The sequence below is a fragment of the Salmo salar genome, chromosome ssa02 (genome assembly GCF_905237065.1).
Source record: "Salmo salar chromosome ssa02, Ssal_v3.1, whole genome shotgun sequence".
Classification (NCBI taxonomy): Eukaryota; Metazoa; Chordata; class Actinopteri; order Salmoniformes; family Salmonidae; genus Salmo; species Salmo salar.
In genome coordinates, this window is record NC_059443.1 from 32,254,495 (window position 1) to 32,274,978 (window position 20,484).

Sequence of the window (20,484 nt, forward strand, 5' to 3'; positions counted from 1 at the left end):
TGGCCAAGCCGCGATGGAGTGTTTGAGGGGGGTCCTCAAGCGGTAAGGAAAAAAATTGTCAAATTGACATTATTGAGATGCATAGGCTTACTACATAATGTTGTCATTGGTGAGTTTAGCCTAAATATCTAACCTTTTTGACAGGGTTCCCAGATTCCCAAGGCGACGCCCACGAAGCAAGACCAAACCTTTCCGTGATCCTCGTCTCCGTGGGCTTGTGCGGAGTTTGGGCGGGTTTTTGTTTGGCCTATTCCTTGCCTCTGTGTACGGAATGACTGCACTTTTCGTACAGAACCAAGGACTGTGGTATTGTGTGTATACCACGATTGCCATAGCTTTCCTCACAGCATTTGGTATGGGCCTCTCCATCCGTGTGCGAGCGAATGTTATGCTAATGATGCCAATGCTGTGTTCAAGTGAGTACCCTATATATGAAGATTGTTTTAACCATACCGTAACAAAAATGGTATATGTGCTGGGTGTTGAAATGTATCCAGATACCCAGTCAAATCAACACTGGCAATATTTAGACAGGTAGCCCAATTCTGATCTTTTTTTCCCCCACTAATTGGTATTTTTAACAATCAGATTAGCTCTGAAAAAGATCTGCTGTGATTTCTGAAAATACCAATTAGTGTGAAAAAATATCAGAATTGGGCAGCCTTTCAAACAGAGAGAGACTGAAACGGGATTGCTGCAAACTGGATATATTGTTTCCCAGGCTGGTGTAGGCACTTACAGTAGAAGGGAAAGACCGCCATTTTGTACGAAACAGGTGGAGGTGGGTCCTCGTCATAGCCTACCTGCAAACAAATGATTAATTCAAACGGACCAATAAGCTCAGTTTCAAAATCACATGGTTACCATGGTGTTATGATACTGATGACTTGTCTTCCACAGATTGTTTGTTTACATTTCTTCCATTCTGGCTAGATGGGGTGTAGTGTCGGGGACAACAATTGTTGACAACTAGCATTGTAGCTAAGCCTAACCCTTATCCTTTTCCTAACCTGTTACATTAATTCACCTAACCTGCCACGTTAGTTATCATAACCTGCTATGTAAACATACCATATGTGGCGACAAATCATCAGTATTACCACACATGGAATTAACCTTCGTTTGGTTGTAGTCCGCCAGAATACCCCACAGAAGAAGAACATAAGAGGCACAGGCACCTCCAACCTGTTTACATTTTCCCCGCTTTGAAAATAAAAAATTACTAAAAATAAAGCACTATGTAGGCTATCTTTCATAGAGGAATCGTGAGCAGCTGGCGACGTCTCCACGTTTCCTAGTAGCTCACCCACTAGCTCAATCTCTTTAGGACAGTCAGTTTGGAGATGCCAGAAGGGCTGGTCCATATGCTTTCTAGTGGGCCTGTCTAACTTTTTTTTGTGCAAAATTATCATGATCTGGCTTATAATGAGAGTCTCAAGTGAAAAAAAATGGGCCGTTGTGGGAGCCTCGAGGGAAAAAATGGTCTAGTGTGTTAGAAATGCCAGGACCGATTTCTGGTCCCAGTCCGCCCCCGAGTTGTCAAAAGCAGTGCAGAGGTGGAAGATGTGTACGTAACTGCTGTTTAACTTGACAGGAAAATAAACTCAAGTTTTTAATCCCGGTGCTAGTGTACAGCAGCTAATTGCTGTAGGCTATGGCATGTGTTTATTCTAGAATGTTATGTATGTCCCTTATCGATGGGTGAATAAAGCTAAAGCAGCCAAGGTGATAATGGCTGGAGTCATTTTTGCTTGTTTTTGCTTAGTCAAAGAACACGACTAGACGTTCATTCAGGGGTTAAAGTTTTCCATTACTTCGACGGATTTCCATCATATGGATTCTGAGAGGTCGTTTTTGAGATCAGTGTAGATCCTCAATATCTTGAATATGGATTCAAATGGATCATTTCAAATTAATGTATTTGAATAAATTAGGGCAGATACAAATTAACAGTTGAAACAGTTATTCAATGCATTGCAATTGCCAATGTTTTATGCTATTTGTGATCCAGTTTGATGATTTCCCATGGCCAGCCATCATGATTGGTTCTTGGCCACCCCAGAAAAAAAATCTGAGAAACGCCCTGGGTGGAAGGAATGACCTACAATGCATTACTCAGTAGACCAACTTGTTCTGGGTACCACTAACGCACCTTTTTATGAATTTCCTCACAGTGAAGGGAAAGAACTTCCTCCTGTTCCTCATCTTCTCCATGTTGGTCCAGGGCCCCATGACCAACACCCTGGAAAACTTTGACCGTGCAGCGGACAGCGTGGTGTGTGGGGCCGAACTTGCCATGAACCAGACCCAGCAGCTGATGGAGCGAGCGGCTACACCTCTTCTCTGTGAGTCCAGCTGTTCCATAAAATCACACAACACAGCTGTAATTACACTCATTATACATGTTGTCTCAAATAGTTCACACTAGCTTTGTTTTCTCCATGGTCACTGAACTGGAAGGACATTGCTGGTATAGACAATATGGTGGATGACTCCTTTTACAATACAATTTCTACACAATCTATCTGAGTGCTCTGCAATGTCACACACCCGTATACGCTCCTAATGTCCACTTGTTTCAGCTGTGCTGGGCAAGATAAAAGAGATCACCAAAAATGTCCACTCCGTGGCTGGGCGGGTACAGAACTTAATCAAGGCCCTGACTGAGTCTGTCCGCCATGTAGGTATGTCTGTGGGCCATGCTTATTCTAGCGCTGTCATTACTTGAAGACATTGTTAGTACAGTTACTGTATCTAACAATTTAACTCTCCAAATGAAGCCTTCCATTGATTTCTGTGCCCTCTACCTCCTGTTACAGCTCGTTCCCTGAGAAACGTGTTACACTATCTGGTCGGCATTGGCGAGGTGTGTAATGACAAACTGGGCACCCCCTATAAGAAGTGTAACAAGCTGTTTGATGATGCCCGTGATGACTGCATGGAGCTCCTGTCTGTGTTCAACTTCCTTTGTCACATTGTGGATGGGTTCCGCCCCCTCTGTGGTCTCGCTCGAGGTTGGTTGACATGTTGTTCCATCATACAGTAGAATCACTATCCTCACTCACCCTTACTTCCGTCAGCTGTCAGTAGTAGAGGAAGGGTAGCTGTTTGTCATAGTGTCAGAGGGATAAATTATTGTCCACAAAGAAGCAGGAACAAATCGCAAGAGTAGGAACCTGAGAGGCTTTTGCACATATACAGCTGTATCAATAAGCAAAGGAAATGTGAAAATGACATCAATCACTGTGGAAGGTGTCTGTTTAAAAATAAGAAAATCTATAGTAGTGTTATAATTAGGTTGTCATATCTGTATTGTCATTGTCGCAGTCTTAGCTCAATGTTTCTCTTAAAGAGCCATTTTGATGAACAACTTTGTTAGGGCCTTGCCTCCTAACCATTACATATTTTATCTGAGATGTTTGTTCTCTGTTTTTAAGTCATTCCCAGCTAGCAAATTTGGTTCCTTAGCAGTTTTGAGAAAGTACGTTTTTGGTTTCCCATTGGTTGTGGGAACAAAGCCATAAGTTTCCTTACCGTTAAGGCTTTTCTAAAAGTTCTGGGAACATACATTTTCAGGTTGCAGGGAGGTTCTGAGATAGTTTTCCTATGGTTTCCTGAAAGTTTTCCAGGGAGGTTTTATTAAAGAATGGAAATGATAGGTTATTTTAAGGTAATTAAATAACGTTCTGAGAACATGTTTCAATAAGACTTTTAAAACACTGCTAGCTTAGGTTTACTGTTTTGAACTCCAAGCATAGATAGGACACATGGAAATTAATTTGCTTAGGCATTAATCATGCAAGCACATTTGTTTTTTATTGTGTCATGGTGTCAGTGAGATTCAAACCTATGATCTTCTGCTCTCTATCCATGGAATTAGTCCACTGCGCCACGAGGTTTGAACTAGCATGCCAGGTTTTTTAACTAATACAAAGCCGTTAATTTTTGTCAATTCAAACAGACCCTATTTCAAAGGAAACAGGCACTCATTAAGATCAGGTGTGGCCAACACACCTGAAAACACTGAACAAGATAGAGGATAGAGAGAGTTTTGTTGATGCTGAGAATGGAATGTTTATGTTCTTTAAACGTTAATGTTTTCCTGTAGTTTTTATGGAAAGTTTTCATAATGTTCTTAATGTTTAAATAGAACCATAAGGAAACCTGCAAAAAACGTTACGCTGAAGTACTGGAATTCCCATAGAAGAACTTTGTTTCCTAACATTCTCTGAACATTCTGAGAAAATTCCTTTAAATAGAACCATGAGGAAACCTGCAGAAAACATTATGCTGAAGTTCTTGAATTCACATAGAAGAACGTTGTTTCTTAATGTTCTCTGAACATTCGGGGAACATGACTTTAAATAGAACCATGAGGAAACCTGTAGAAAACCTTATGCTGAAATTACCACAGAAGAACATTGTTTCTTAACGTTCTCTGAACAATTTGAGAACATTACTTTAAGTAGAACCATGAAACCTATAGGAAATGTTATGGGAAGGTTGTATGCAAAATAACCATAGGATAACCACGCTCTCACCAAGCTCTAAGCAGCATATGGTTCTCAGAACATTATGTGCTAGCTGGGTTGTCAGTGGTTTAAAATCTTTTGAAATTCAGTTAAAATGTTACCTTTTTTTGCACCCAAGCCTGTTTTTTTTCCCGATTTCAGTGAAAAAGTGCTGACTATAAATATGTAAGCTCATGGAAAAATAGATCACCCATTGTTGTGAGGTTGACATCAGTGTAGAGGTACAGCACAGCCCTCCTCTCTAGCAGCTCTGCGGTGCTCTGTGTTATTCTTTAGCCTAGGAGGGCAGGGTAACTTAGGGGCCAAGGCCTTGTTAAAACCCTCCAGCCCCACGCCGCTCTCAGGTTTCCTCTCACATTTCCCAGGAGGAGCGCAGCCGTGAGTCACCCTCCATCCCTCTGCCTCCCATGTTTTCTTTTCAAATGAATTATTGTTTCATATCCACCACTTATCTCGGGCTAGCCAGGCATTGGAGACTTTTTAATCCAAACATGACCGAGGGCCAGAGACAGGAGGAAGAGAAAGAAAAGATAAAACACACTTCCGGCCCTTGGGAGATCTAGAATGCTGCTCTCAGCATAAAGTGAATGGTGGCATTTCACTTTCTAAACTATGGGTCATAAATCCTATATAATGCTGTCTTATAAACCTGACATGACACTTGGGTTTACTTTTAATGACCGTTCACAATGGTTTTATGAGACAATGAATAGAGCCTGTGATGCAGAGATGCATTTGTCACGTAAATTAGCTAGAGGTTATGTCATTGTAGGTATGAGGACAGTAATTCTCAATACATTCCTCTCATTTCAGTTGGTCAGCTGTTTTGCATCATCCCTTCTTACATTGTTGGCCACATGAAGACAAAGATTGCTGCCCGTAAGTGAAGTGCAGAGGTACAAAAACCTTGCCCTCATAATAGTTTCTACTACTTCTCTATTCAAAGGTAGAACATTCTTTAATACCATCATTCTACTGTAACTCCTTTTTGATGGCCATTCTAAACAGTCACAAATGCACAGTGGCACATTCTGGTGCGTGTCTTTTTGCTCTCTTCTAGCAACCATAGCAGCTTTCGAGAAGATGAAGAAGGAGTTTGAGTTCAACATATCGGCCTCTATGCACTTTGACACGAATGTGAACAGCAGTCAGTCGCTGCAGCAGGTGTCACAGGATATGATGGAGGAAGTGTCGGTGGAGCTGGGACGTTTCCAGGAAGTGATGGGGCTAATAGCCTACATAGGCCTCTTCCTTCTGCTGCTAATGTACCTACAGTGAGTCTATATTCATTCACATGGGCCATGCAAACAAGGTTTGACAAGAAAGGTATACTCTATACCAGGGGTTCCCCCCTCCGGTCCTGGGGCCCCCTCAGCTATATAGTGCAAAAAACAAAATGTGCACGGGGGGGCAGGACCGATTTTGGGAAACCCTGCTCTATACTGTGTGTGTGTGTGCGCGTGTGTGTCTGTGTTGGGTGTGCTCTTTGTATGTGTGTTTTAAAGGGCTGTCCTGTACAAACACAAGTACCTGCACCAGGATTACTTTGACAACACTTACATCACAGAGCAGTTTGAGGAGCTCGACCAGAGATTGGCTAGTGAGGGAAAACCTCCTGTCCTACCGCTCAGCCAGAGAGAGGCCCGCACCTACATCAGACCATGTGAGTGGAGCAGGAAGAGAGGGAATGCACAGAAAAGAGGAGAAGAAAAGATAAATGGATTGTAGGGAGGAAGCAGTGTGGGTGTTGAGAGAAAAGGTACAAAGCAAAAGGATATAGAGAAGTTAGAAAATGAGAGAGAACAACAAAAATGTCTCGAAAGGTGAAAGAGAAAGTCAGTGTAACATTGATGTCATGGCAGTGAAAACACCCACCTAACCTCCCCTACCCCACACCCATCTCTGTCCTCTAGTCTCAGTGTACCTGACGGCCAGGGAGCGGCAGACGGCTGCCCTCAGCGCAGTGTCCATTCTCAGGCACATAGCCATGGGATGCCTGGTGGTGGCGCTGGACCTGGTGGTCTTCTGGATGTTTGACCTGGTGCACCACCAAGCCCAGGGGGACATCGTGGCCAGAGGTGAGACAGTCCGGCTACAGGGAAATAAATAGATGATGTTCAGTTCAGTTCAAGGTTATTTACTGTAATAAATACATTGGAAATCTTACTAGCCACCCCACCCATCAGTGCACTCACAGGTGCATGGTTAAAAACAGAAATAGATGAGAGGTATAATGTCTGCATTTGTTATTGCTTCCAAAAATGATATTTACCTGAATGAAACCAGAAACACTGCAAACAAACCAAGTCTCAAGCTATTTTATTTGTACACATTTTGTTGGGGCTGATATTTTGGACTTAGTTTTTTTTAGACATAATGAACAGTTTATTTAATGAGAGAAAGTGTTTGTTTGGTGTGATGAGTAACCTTGCCTGAAACCTGAGACTTGTCCTGAACATCACTTTACTCCATTCTATTCAGTACAATCAAGGAATTAAACTGGACATCAGTTTCCAATTAAATACTATAGTACAGATTATTCTAATGAAATTGTATATCAAACCATATTTGGAACAAACAACATCATCCAATACATTGTTCTCTCTTTGTGCTCTCTCTAGCACCCATCGTAGTGGCGGTGGAAGTAAATGGCACAGGCTATGCCTCGGACATCTTCAAGGACATAGTGGCTGCCTTCGCCATTCTGCAGAAGGGCAACATCACTGTTCTCAGCAAGAAGTGTCTGATGGAGCCTTCAGAGCCAGACCACTCAGGATACATGCTCATAGGTAACACCTAGATTAGTATTATTTAGTATTTACTAGGATCCCCAGCTGTTACAAGGCAGCATCTACTCTTCCTGGGGTCCAAACAGGAATAAAACAAAACAACAGCCTACATTATAAGTACAATAATACTTAATACAATACATTATTACTCTTATTACAAATGTACAATATAACATTTACAATACTACATTAAGTAAGGGATAGTCAACGAGGAGCTATGTGTTCTATGGAAAATGATGAACGACGTGGAAGGCGTGTTCCACCAAGCGCTAGTGGAGTGGAACTGACCGTCCATGGAGTTACATTCTTTTCCAGAGAATGCATAGAGCCATAAGTTAATTATCCCTTTTATACCATGGCTACAATTTAACACATTTGGCACTAGAAATGTGTTCATTTGTTTGTAGAAATGTGTTCAACGTCCATTAAAGTAGCTAGCAAGTTTACTAGATGGCTACAGTAGTGTCCGTGGTAACCAGACAAACAGACTTTATCTAACCAAGCCATCAGTTCTAGCTTGCTATTATGAACATCAAATTCAACAATACCAATACTGTGTTCAATTCGACTTAAGCTTTTAAAACCAGCTCAAACAAAACATATAAAAATGAACTATAGCCATTGAATTCTACAGTGCAAATATACCGAGCTCTTAAAGCCAATCAAAAAGGAATATCATGATATAATACAATATTACATTACAATGTTTGTGTGTTAGAGAGTGTGTGTGTCTTTTCACAGTCCGTGTTGTGCTGTGACGTGTTGTTTTATCTGTTGTTTTTTCATCTGATTTTACTGCTCGCTTGAGTTACTTGATGTAGAAGAGAGTTCCATGTAGTAATGGCTCTATGTAGTACTGTGCGTTTCCCAGAGTCTGTTCTGGACTTGGGGACTGTGAAGAGACCCTTGGTGGCATGTCCTGTGGGATATGTATGGGTGTCTGAGCTGTGTGTTAGCTGTTTGAACAGACGGTTCGGTGCTTTCAACACATCAATACCTCTAACAAAGACAAGTAGTGATGCAGTCAATCTATCCTCTACTTTGAGCCAGGAGAGATTGACATAAATGTTATTGATATTAGCACTCTGTGTACATTTAAGGGCCAGTCGTGCTGTTCCATTTTGAGACAACTGTAATTTGCCTATGTCCTTCTTGACCATATGACTGGGCAGTAGTCCAGGTGTGATAAAACTAGGGCCTGTAGGACTTGTTTTGTTGATAATGATGTCCGAAATCAGAGCAGCGCTTTATCAGACATCTCCCCATCTAAGTTACCGTTGCATCAATATGTTTTGACCATTTCAGTTTACAATCTAGGGTTAGACCAAGCAGTTTAGTATCCTCAACTTGCTCAATTGTTCAGTCAAAAATGTAGATTAGGTTTAGGGTTTAGTGCAGGGGTTCCCAAACCTGAAAATTCTGGTGACCCCACCCCATGTGAAAAAATGTATACACTTTACAGCCAATGTTTACTTTTGGGGGGGGGGCTAAGGCAGTGAAATGAAAAACATTTTAACAGTTTTTCTGATTGTCTTCTCAACATCACATATTTTGAATGTAGAGCAGTCAATTGCAAATTAGTCTGACATAATGTCCCTTACCTCACCACCACTAATGAGATGGGTGTGCTTGATTCATGCTGCATCGGAGCTTCTCAAAGTCAGGGGGCGTGGTCGACCTGGATCGATATTTGGTTTTAATGCAGAAGAGAGCACTGAATCCAGCTTCACACAGATATAAACTGGCGAAGGGTAGCCTACCATGAGTTTTATAGTGCTTTCAAGACAACTGGGAACTCTGAAAAATACAAGTTCAAATCATGACGACAGTGATCTTTAGGACAGAAAGTCAGGTCTAGAAAGAGGCCTGAGTTCCTGAGTTGGAATTCCGAGTTGGATGACCGTTCAAAACTATTTTTCCCAGTCTGAGCTAATTTCTTTCCGAGTTCCCAGTTGCCTTGAGCGCACGGAAGTCGGAGATTTCTGAGTTCCCAGTTGTTTTGAACGCGGCATTAATGCTCAGAGGGAGACAGCAGGGTATTGCCTTTGAGTCAAGAACCAAAACTCCTCTGTAGTGACCCGTGAATGCATTGTCTGCAGTATTCAGCCACATGACAGCTATGTCAGCTGTTCAATTTCACTTACCGGCATGTCAACTGAGCCAGGATCACATTCAAATGGATTGGGAAGTAGGTCCGTCCCAAAATGCTCATCCAAGTGTTGGAGGTGAGCAGTAATCACTTGTGTGGGACACTTACTGATGATGCTGTTATTTGTTATTTTCTTTTCATTACACAGAAAGTTAACCAAGTCTGGTTTTTTTCTTTTTATATCCATTGTGAATGACAACAGTTCCTCTCTCAATGCACATTTTTTCCCCCAACACTCCCCCTTGATAACCACCAAGACTCGATGTGAAACATTGCTATGCTCTGATCACATATCTCCACATAGTTATGCGAACACGCGTGGGCTCAGTGGATGTGGTTTGATGTAGTTAACCATTGAAGTTACCTGCTGCAGTATATCTCGAGTTCTATGCTCAGCTGTTTTGCCGCCAGTTGCTCTCGGTGTATCATACAATGCGTCCATATTGCAGAGGGAGACACATTCATAACTAGAGTGCAGAGGCCTGCCCGCTGTCCCGTGATAGATGGAGCTATATCTGTGCAAAAGTCCACTATTCGATCCCGTATGGAATCTGTTCGTCGTCAATATAGCCATGCAGCACACTCAACATCCCATATGTCGTTTCATACTTAGGAATCGTGAGACAGAACAATATGTCCTTGTAAATAGCATCCCCCGAAAAGGAATAGCAAACAAAAGTAAATGCATAGGTATCTCGGCCCTAACAGCTGACGTCCATTTGGAGAGGATAAGCTGGGAAGTTTTTGAGTCATTCAGTCAGAGTTTCCTCTTGATTGCTAGCAATAGCATAAATTCTTTGTTTAACAGTGTTATCTGACAAAGGTATTGAAATGAGTTTCTGTGCCTCTGCCTCCCAACACATTGTTTTCACCATATCAATTGCAGCTGGTAATATCAAAGTCTCTCCTAGCCATTCACCGTGGGAATGATTCAAGTGCAATGGTCAAGTGCGGCCTTTTCCCATGATCTAAGAGCGCTCTCTGGTTACATTTTATTTTTTAGATTAAAATAATTTATATATAAGGGTATATATTTAGATTTTGAGGGGATTTTGGAAATTCTCCCGCAACCCCATTTTCATATCAGGCGACCCCTAGTTTGGGAACCACTGGTTTGGCTAATGATTTGTTCCAAGTACAATGCTTTTAGGTTTTGATATATTTAGGACTAGCTTATTACTAGCCACCAATTCTAAAACTGACTTCAGATCTTTATGTGTTGCAGTGATTTCACTTGCTGTGGTAGTTGACGTGTATAATGTTGAGTCAACAGCATACATGGATGCACTGACTTTATTTTTATTTATTTATTTATTTCACCTTCATTTAACCAGGTAGGCTAGTTGAGAACAAGTTCTCATTTACAATTGCGACCTGGCCAAGATAAAGCAAAGCAGTTTGACAACATACAACAACACAGAGTTACACATGGAGTAAAACAAATATACAGTCAATAATACAGTAGAAAAATAAGTCTATATACAATGTGAGCAAATGAGGTGAGATAAGGGAGGTAAAGGCAAAAAAGGCCATGGTGGCAAAGTAAATACAATATAGCAAGTAAAACACTGGAATGGTAGATTTGTAGTAGAAGAAAGTGCAAAGTAGAAATAGAGATAATGGGGTGCAAAGGAGCAAAATAAATAAAATAAATAAATACAGTAGGGGAAGAGGTAGTTGTTTGGGCTAAATTATAGATGGGCTCTGACAGCTGGTGCTTAAAGCTAGTGAGGGAGATGTGTTTCCAGTTTCAGAGATTTTTGTAGTTCATTCCAGTCATTGGCAGCAGAGAACTGGAAAGAGAGATGGCCAAAGGAGGAATTGGCTTTGGGGGTGACCAGAGAGATATACCTGCTGGAGCGCGTGCTACAGGTGGGTGCTGCTATGGTGACCAGTGAGCAGAGATAAGGGGGGACTTTACCTAGCAGGGTCTTGTAGATGACCTGGAGCCAGTGGGTTTGGCGACGATTATGAAGCGAAGGCCAGCCAACGAGAGCGTACAGGTCGCAGTGGTGGGTAGTATATGGGGCTTTGGTGACAAAACGGATGGCACTGTGATAGACTGCATCCAGTTTGTTTAGTAGGGTATTGGAGGCTATTTTGTAAATGACATCGCCGAAGTCGAGGATCGGTAGGATGGTCAGTTAGGTCATTAGTAAAAATATATTAGTCATTAGTAAAAATATATTAGGTCATTAGTAAAAAGCTAAAAAAGTAAGGGGCCAACACAGCTACCTTGAGGTATGCCTAAATCTACTTGGTATTCAACCAGCTGTTTTCAACTCTCTAGAGACAGCAGGAGAGTTAGAGATACTCTGAATGATCTGCTATGAAAAGCCAACTGACATTTACTACCGAGGTGCTGAGCTGTTGCACCCTCGACAACCACTGTGATTATTATTATTATTTGACCCTGCTGGTCATCTATGAACATTTGAACATCTTGGCCATGTGCTGTTATAATCTCCACCCGGCACAGCCAGAAGACGACTGGCCACTCCTCATAGCCTGGTTCCTCTCTTGGTTTCTTCCTAGGTTCTGGCCTTTCTAAGGAGTTTTTCCTAGCCACCGTGCTTCTACACCTGCATTGCTTGCTGTTTGGGGTTTTAGGCTGGGTTTCTGTACAGCACTTTGTGACATCAGCTGATGTAAGAAGGGCTTTATAAATGCATTTTATTGATTGATTAGTTTAAGTTAGAGAAGCATCCATTAAAGAACACCCTCTGTGTTCTGTTAGATATGTAACTCTCAATCCACAATATGGCAGAGGATGTAAACCCATAAAACACGTGTTTTTGCAGCAGACTATGATTGATAATGTCAAAAGCTGCACTGAAGTCTAACAAAACAGCTCCCACAATCTTCTTATTATCAATTTCTTTCAGCCAATCATCAGCCATTTGTGTGTGCCGTACATGTTGAGTGCCCTTCTCTATAAGCGTGCTGAAAGTTAGTTGTTAATTTGTTTACTGTGAAAAAGCATTGTATCTGGTTAAACACATTTTTTTCCCCAAAGGTTTACTAAGGGTTAGTAGCAGGATTGGTTGGCTGTTTGAATCAGTAAAGGGTGCTTTGCTTTTCTTGGGTAGTGAAATTACTTTAGCTTCCCTCCAGGTCTGAGTACACACACTTCCCTGTAGGCTTAGATTGAAGAGATGGCAAATAGGAGTGGCAATATAGTCCACAACCATTTTACTGAGTTACAGTTCATATAAGTAAATCAGTCAATTGAAATAAATGTATCAGCCCCTAATCAATGGATTTCACATGACTGGGCAGGGGTGCAGCTATGGGTGGGCCTGGGAGGGCATAGGCCCACCTACTTGGGAGCCAGGCCCACCCACTGGGGATCCAGGCCCAGCCAATCAAAATGTGTTTTTCCCCACAAAAGGGCTTTACAGGCAGAAATACTCCTCAGTATCATCAGCTGCCCGGGTGACTGATCTCAGAAAATCCCGCAGGTGCAAAAGCCGGATGTGGAGGTCGTGGACTGGCGCGGTTACACGTGGTTTGCGGTTGTGAGGCCGGTTGGATGTACTGCCAAATTCTCTAAAATGATGTTGGAGGCAGTTTATGGTAGAGAAATTAACATTCAATTATCTGTCATCAGCTCTGGGGGACATTCCTGCAGTCAGCATTTCAATTGTATGCTCCCTCAAAACTTGAGACATCTATGGCATTGTGTTGTGTGACAAAACTGCACATCTTAGAGTGGCCTTTTATTGTGCCCAGCACAAGATGCACCTGTGTAATGATCATGCTGTTTAATCAGCTTCTTGATATGCCACACCTGTCAGGTGGATGGATTATCTTGGCAAAGAAGAAATGCTCACTAACAGGGATGTAAACAAATGTGTGCATAAAATGTGAGAGAAATAAGCTTTTTGTGCATATGGAAAATATCTGGGATCTTTTATTTCAGCTCATGAAACATGGCACAAACACTTTACATGTTGCGTTTATATTTTTGTTCAGTAATTATATTTTTTGGGGACTTTTAACCTTAAAATATCTGGTAGAACTTGCTCCTAACATTAACTGCCAAAATAATGGAAATGCTTGAGTAAATGGGGGATACAAAGTATATTGAAAGCAGATGCGTAAGCAATTAATGTTAAGCAATTAACATCCCATCATGCTTAGGGTCATGTATAAAATTATTTTGGCCATTATTTTTGCTACCATGGCTATGCTCCCATAGGATGACAATGCTCCCATCCACAGGGCGATAGTGGTCACAAGATCTCAACCCAATTGAACACTTATGGAAGCGATTCTGGAGCGGTGCCTGAGAATGCGTTTTCTATTATCAACAAAACACCAAATGATGGAATTTCTTGTTGAAGAATGGTGTCTCATCCCTCCGATAGAGCTCCAGACACAACAATCTATGCCAAGGTGCATTGAAGCTGTTCTGGCTCGTGGTGGCCCGACTCCCTATTAAGAGGCTTTATATTGGTGTTTCCTTTATTTTGGCAGTTATCTATATCTAGCCCTTGGCCTAGGGATATGGAGTAAATTCTACAGGGTCTCTGTAATGGACAATTGTTGTGAAAGGAAATATATATTTTTTGCTAAAAGACACTGACACCCAGTGGCCAAAATAACCTTTTCACTTTGCTTCCTCTCTTATCACAGGATTCCTCTATGGACTCTCCTTGTTCATTGTGTTCGCTGGAAGCTACGTCAAGCGGTTAAGGAGGCTGGTGTGTGCCAGGTACCACCCGAAACGAGAACAGGTACGTTATTACTCAGTCACACCTCTCTCCTTATCTGTCCACTCCCAAACCCACTCCTCTAGTCCTTACCACTTCTGTGTTTGCTGATCTGAAGGAACCAGGTAGGTGTAGTAATAGATGGATACCTTTCCAGTGCTTAGCTGTTGCTTCCATCTATCCATTTCCTTTAGATCTGCAAACACTGATGAGTTAGGGGCTGTCAGTTACATAAAACCTACACTGAAATAAAATGATCCACAGATAGATTTGTTCACAATAGCCACTTCAGGTTGTGGTGTTGGGCAGGCACAATAGAACTTGTTCTGCAGTAGTCTGCTGGTCTGGGAGTCTAAGAAGAATGTGAACCATGCATAGAATTGAAACAATTTCAAGACTTCAGTGGAACAGGCAGGTCAGCACTGCACTGCAATACAGATGTGCTTATCTTGATTTCAGGACAAAAGAACAGACAGAAATTGAATGCTGGTCTTATATAGTGGCGGTCTTTGTCATTGTTTATATACTAGTCGTGGCACAGTTAGCATCACACTCAACTATGATATATTACAAACTGGTGTGACAGGGAAGGTGTTGCATCATTCTAATGGCAGTGTTCATACACTTTGCCAGCAGCTTCAGGTTTAGTGTCACTACATTTTATACTAGACTGTTGGATCAGATGGAATTCAAACCATGTACAGAATGTTGAGCATCGACACCGGGTCTGTGTAACGTAACTTAGTCTATGTGCACACAACTCGATGTACAGGTAACTGCCAAAATAAAAGAAACACCAACATAAAGTGTCTTAATAGGGCGCGGGGCCACCAGAAGAACAGCTTCAATGCACCTTGGCATAGATTCTACAAGTGTCTGGAACTCTATTTATCTTTTGGAGGGATGCGACACCATTCTTCCATGAGAAATTCCATAGTTTTGGGTTTTGTTAAAACTTCTTAGGGACAGGGTCTAGTTTCCTGAACTTCTGCCTGACTGGCGTGCCCAAAGTAAACTGCCTGTTACTCAGGCCCAGAAGCCAGGATATACATATAATTGGTAGCATTGGATAGAAAACACTTTGATGTTTCAAAAACTGTTAGAATAATGTCTGAGACTATAACAGAATTGATATGGCAGGCAAAAATCCGAAGGAAAAGCAACCAGAATTTTATTTACGTCCCAGGCTCTTACAATGGAAGCTATGGGTCCTATGTAATTCCGGCTCTCAGATTGCAATTCTTATGGCTTCCAGTAGATGTCAACAGTCTTTATTCAAGGTTTCAGGCTTGTTTTTTTTTAACTTGGAGTTTTGGTGAAGAGAGCACCGGAACAATATCAGTCTTTTGGCGCACGAGGAAGAGCGTTTATTCATTTTACTTTCCGTATGAAATATTATAGTTTATTTACATTTTAGAGCACCTGAGGATTAAATAGAAATGTCGCTTGATTTGTTTGGACGAAGTTTAGCGGTAGCTTTTTGGACTCCTTTGTCTGCATGTTGAACGAGTGGATTACTGAAATTGACGGCGCCAACTAAACAGACTTTTTGGGATATAAAGAATTTTATCTAACAAAACGACCATTCGTGTTGTAGCTGGGACCCTTGGGATTGCAAACAGAGAAGATCTTCAAAAGTAAGTGATTTATTTAATTGCTATTTGTGATTTTATGAAGCCTGTGCTGGTTGAAAAATATGTTGATGTGGGGAGCCATCCTCAGACAATCACATTGTATTCTTTCGCTGTAAAGCCTATTGTAAATCGGACAACGCAGTTAGATTAACAAGAATTTAGGCTTTTAAATGATATAAGATACTTGTATGTTCATGAATGTTTAATATTACGATTATTTATTTGAATTGCACACCCTCCAATTTCTCCGGATGTTGTCGACTGGTGTGCCACCAGAGGAATGCCTATCCCTAAGATTAATGGTGGTAGAAAACGCTGTTTTAAGCCTCGTTCACATTACCCATAAGCACTCCGTTACGTTGCACCAGATGTCATGCGTTTCAATGGAGACGTCCAAAACGGAGTGCAAATGCAATGCCCCCTTGCGGTCAAATTTTGCGTCATCTTCAGTCCAGCCAGAGTCCGTCGAAGAACAGGAAGTTGGCAGACCACAGAAGATAATATGTTGTTTTCGGTAATGGCTTTTTGGGATAGCTAGCAAATTCCTATAAGTGAATACTATTTTAATAGTAATGTTAAATAATACACATAGGCTGTTAAGCTAATTCTACTATATGACTGTTGCCTCCTTTTTAAGTTCATTGTGATGGTAATAACGTTTGTTTTTGATGATAATTATTAGGTGGAGGTCGCTAGCTACAATGGTATCGTCAACCTAGCCCTAGCTTTTAGCTAGCTGTTCTGCAGTGCAATCTAGCTTGACTTGCTATAAAGTTATAGAAACAAGTTGAGGAAAACGTAACTAAACAAAACATGTATAAAACAATATATTTATCCTGTCTTGAATGAAAAGGCCACATTTTGTAATCTCACTAAATAAATGCAATCTCTGACGAGAGACAGGCTCTCCTCCATCTTGCATTGCAAACACTACACTTGTCCGTTCAGTAGCGGGGCAAGACTCCGTGAAGATGACGTACGGTGTAGTGAAATACGTCACGATGTAAACAGGGCGCCGTAAACATGCGCCAATACAGAATATCCCATAAGTGTTCAATTGGATTGAGAATTGAGATCTGGTGACTGAGACACACACCCTTTAAACCCCCTATACTGCTTTGAGACCCCTCTTTCAAAGTCACTGAGAACTCTTCTTCTAGCCATGTTAGCCAAAATAATGGGCAACAGGGCATTTTTATACATGACCCTAAGCATGATGGGATGTTAATTGCTTAATTAATTCAGGAACCACACCTGTGTGGAAGCACCTGCTTCAATATACTTTGTATCCCTCATTTACTCAAGTGTTTCCTTTTATTTTGGCAATTACCTGTATTTGTCTATTGTCAGCCGATGGGTATTTATTGTCTTGCCCTGGTGACAATCTAATTTCCTCTCTGAGATTGACAAGCATGATCAGGAAATTCTATAGATTATCAACTGGGCCAGGCTGCAGATGAATTCTATTTGTCCAGCACCTTTTCCAGATCCAGACACTTTTAACATAACATAGAGCAGGTAATGGTGTTTCTCGTTCCTCTGTGGGGCAGGAGCGGGTGCAGCTCCTCCACAGGAGGATCCAGAGCCAACGTGCGTCTCTAGGTAAAGCCCTGCTGAGGTCTGTAGCCAGGAGCAGGGCAGACGGAGAGGGGACCAGATTCCTCCAGACACTCACAACCTGGTAAAATGAATGTCAATTTCACACAAATCTCCCATTCTTGAAGCCATTTCGCATTTTTCACCATATTAGTATTTTAACTAGTGCATTTTCTTTGCCCATGCAAATCCATAGTAGTCCAGGACTGTAACACATGACACATATTTGTACAGATAACTTTGACACATCACTAATGTTATTACAGCTAATGATGTGTTATTTAATCTAGCCTCCCAGGTGGGTCCTACCTGGCTGAAATTCTGGGGGTGTCCTCTGTCTCTTGCATGGCCTGTGGAAGGGGAGGGGAGGGACAGAGCGACCCCAGCATGGTCACATGCATCACCCCTCAGTGTAAAGGTACAGCAGCCGAACTCAGACCTTTAAGGTTGTCTTTGTTTGGGGATTTTTGTTTATAGGACCCCCTTGAAAAGTAGATCTGTTTCCTTTAAAAACTCTACAAGCTCATAAATGTTACCTGCCTTTCATGTACCGCTTTTCTTCGAGTGTCATAAAATCTTTCCTTTTTCCTTGTAAAATGAAATGGAGTTTGACCTTACTGTGTGTACAGTGAGGGAGTTGACTCTGTTAAACTGTTGAGTCACCCTAGAGGATAAGAAATCAGCTAACACCTTTGGTGAAGCACCACGAGGGGTGTTTCTCAAAACCCCTTTCAAAACTCTTTGAAACCGCTTAGGGATTACTTGTGTTTCAAATGTTAACCCAGATTTGCGAGCCATATTGTAACGGCCGTCGTTGAAGAGAGAAGGGGACCAAGGCGCAGCGGGTTGCGTGCTCATCATTATTTATATTAATTAAAGCGAAACCAAGACCGCCAGTTTCACAGGCTATCATAACAGCAGTGCAAAATACGACTACCCACAATGAGACAGGTGAAAACAAGCTCCCTAAGTATGACTCCCAATCAGGAACAAGGATGTACAGCTGTTCCTGATTGAGAGCCACACCAGGCCAACAAAGAAATACAAAACCTAGAAAACCCAGAAACCCAAAACAAGAACATACACCAAAAACCCCGGAACACATAAATACAATACCCCTCTACATACACATAACCCCCCGAACCATATAAAACAAATACCCTCTGCCACGTCCTGACCAAACTACCATAACCAATAACCCCTATACTGGTCAGGACGTGACACATATCTTTGATATTATTTTGTGACATAGCCCCTGGTCTTGATTTGTTTTATGTTCCCCTTGGCATCTGACATTTCTGTTCCATTCAACTGCTCCACTGTGGTTTGTTGCACTCTAACCCGTGTGCTGTTCTAACATTACACAGGGGTATACTGTAAGCAGTGCTTCCAGAGTATGGGCCAGGTGTGTGCAGTTTGCATGGGACCCCTGACCTTTCAGGAGGACTGTGAGGAAGAGCTGTGAGTCTTCCACAGGGACACATTACTCATGATGACCACCTGTTAGACTGTTAAACCTGTTAGACTCTAGCTGACCACTTAACTATCATGTTACACTTTGTTTGGTTACACTTAAGATACAGTAATATACTCACTTGCCCCAATTGCATTTTGTCACTAGAAACCACTTGTCACATAGTAACTAAACATATAACTAATGTGGAATAAAAATGAATGAATGAACTAGAATGTGCCCCTTAGTCGTACAGAATAGCAGTTGTGTGGTATGTTCCAGAGACTCCAGTGATGATGAGCAGCTGGGCCTGTGGACCGCTGCCCTGACTTCCCCCCACATCACCCACAGGGGCACCAGGAGACTGATGAAGAGGAGGATCTCCATGGCAACCCGGCGGCGGCCCTCAGAGAGCAGGGTGCAGCATGGGGCCTGCAGCAGTATAGGGCTGGTGGAAGGAGACAGTGGGGACAGTAGTGGTCATATCAGTCCCCCCAGTGACTCTGAACACAGGTAATGGAGATGTGACTCTTCATATTTATGATTATGATCACTACTGTCATTACCATCAGAATTAACATGATCTGACATTTAATTGAGCATTCATTCATTATCTCTGCCTGTCATCCCCAGTGAGCCAGATATGACTTACCAAGACTACTCAGAACAGGACCACTCTGAGCCTAGTGACGATGACTATAACCCCAACCCAACATTGTCCCTCTCGGCCATCTGTGTGAGCAGGGGGCTGGAGACCCAAGGGTGCGAGAGTGACACTTCAGACAGTGACGCCTCGTTTCACTCTGTCACCTCTGGCCGGATTGACCAATCTCAGTATGGATCCCTGAGAACGGTCACAGTCCACAGCCTTGACCACAACTCACAACCGCAACTTTCTCAGGGATGACCACCTTAACCAACCAGCTCCACTGACATTCAGAAGGAACTCATTGGGCTCGGCTCAGAACACTGCAGTCTGTGACAAAGAGGCAACAGATGCTAATAGGGATGAGCAAATTACTTTCTAAGTTATTTCAATTTCATTTGGTATTAAAAACCATGTTTTCCTTGTTATCAAAGCATTAGCCCATTTATTTTCCATATGTAAGTGCGATAGTAATAGGGGTACTTCATAGTGAACTAGTAGATGCATTTGAAGTGTTCTCCAAATCTAGAATGTAAATGAGCTTGTTTGGTTTTGGTTAAGTTCCCCTCATTTATGCCTTAGTGCCAGTGGAATGCACTGCATGAATCACCTGCACTCCAGCGCTTCATTTATAATCAAACTGATGATAACCTTAGATGCTGTAGGGTCAATGACCTTAAAGAGTTTTTTAGAAGGATGAATAGTACAAACTGATGTTGTGGATTGACCATTTTAGGACCATTTTAAGAGAATAAATACATTATTTAAGATTTACATTTTATAATGTTAGTCAAAGACTGTTTTGTGATATTCATATTTGTATGTCTCAGTGGAAAGTTGGAAACCGATAAGGACACTATGACTTTGTAAATGGGGTGGCAAACGCCCACAAAGTTGGAATTAAAAAGTACAACAAATAAGTAAACTGAATTACAACAAACACACGTCTCATGTTTCCACCCTCAGTTCG

At 41.9% G+C, this 20,484-nt stretch overlaps 1 protein-coding gene across 1 annotated transcript; it reads left to right on the top strand.

The window, feature by feature from the left end:
• Nucleotides 1-13: 13 nt before the first annotated feature.
• dcst2 (DC-STAMP domain containing 2) lies at nucleotides 14-20,414 on the top strand. Its single transcript, XM_014159771.2, has 16 exons — nucleotides 14-42; nucleotides 145-416; nucleotides 2,175-2,345; nucleotides 2,583-2,684; nucleotides 2,820-3,014; nucleotides 5,346-5,411; nucleotides 5,593-5,806; nucleotides 6,038-6,195; nucleotides 6,446-6,610; nucleotides 7,154-7,321; nucleotides 14,109-14,209; nucleotides 17,370-17,500; nucleotides 17,706-17,833; nucleotides 18,783-18,876; nucleotides 19,151-19,381; nucleotides 19,502-20,414. Exons 1-16 carry the CDS (start codon nucleotides 14-16, stop codon nucleotides 19,773-19,775), a joined length of 2,499 nt encoding a protein of 832 aa, XP_014015246.2. The 3' UTR covers nucleotides 19,776-20,414.
• Nucleotides 20,415-20,484: the final 70 nt, after the last annotated feature.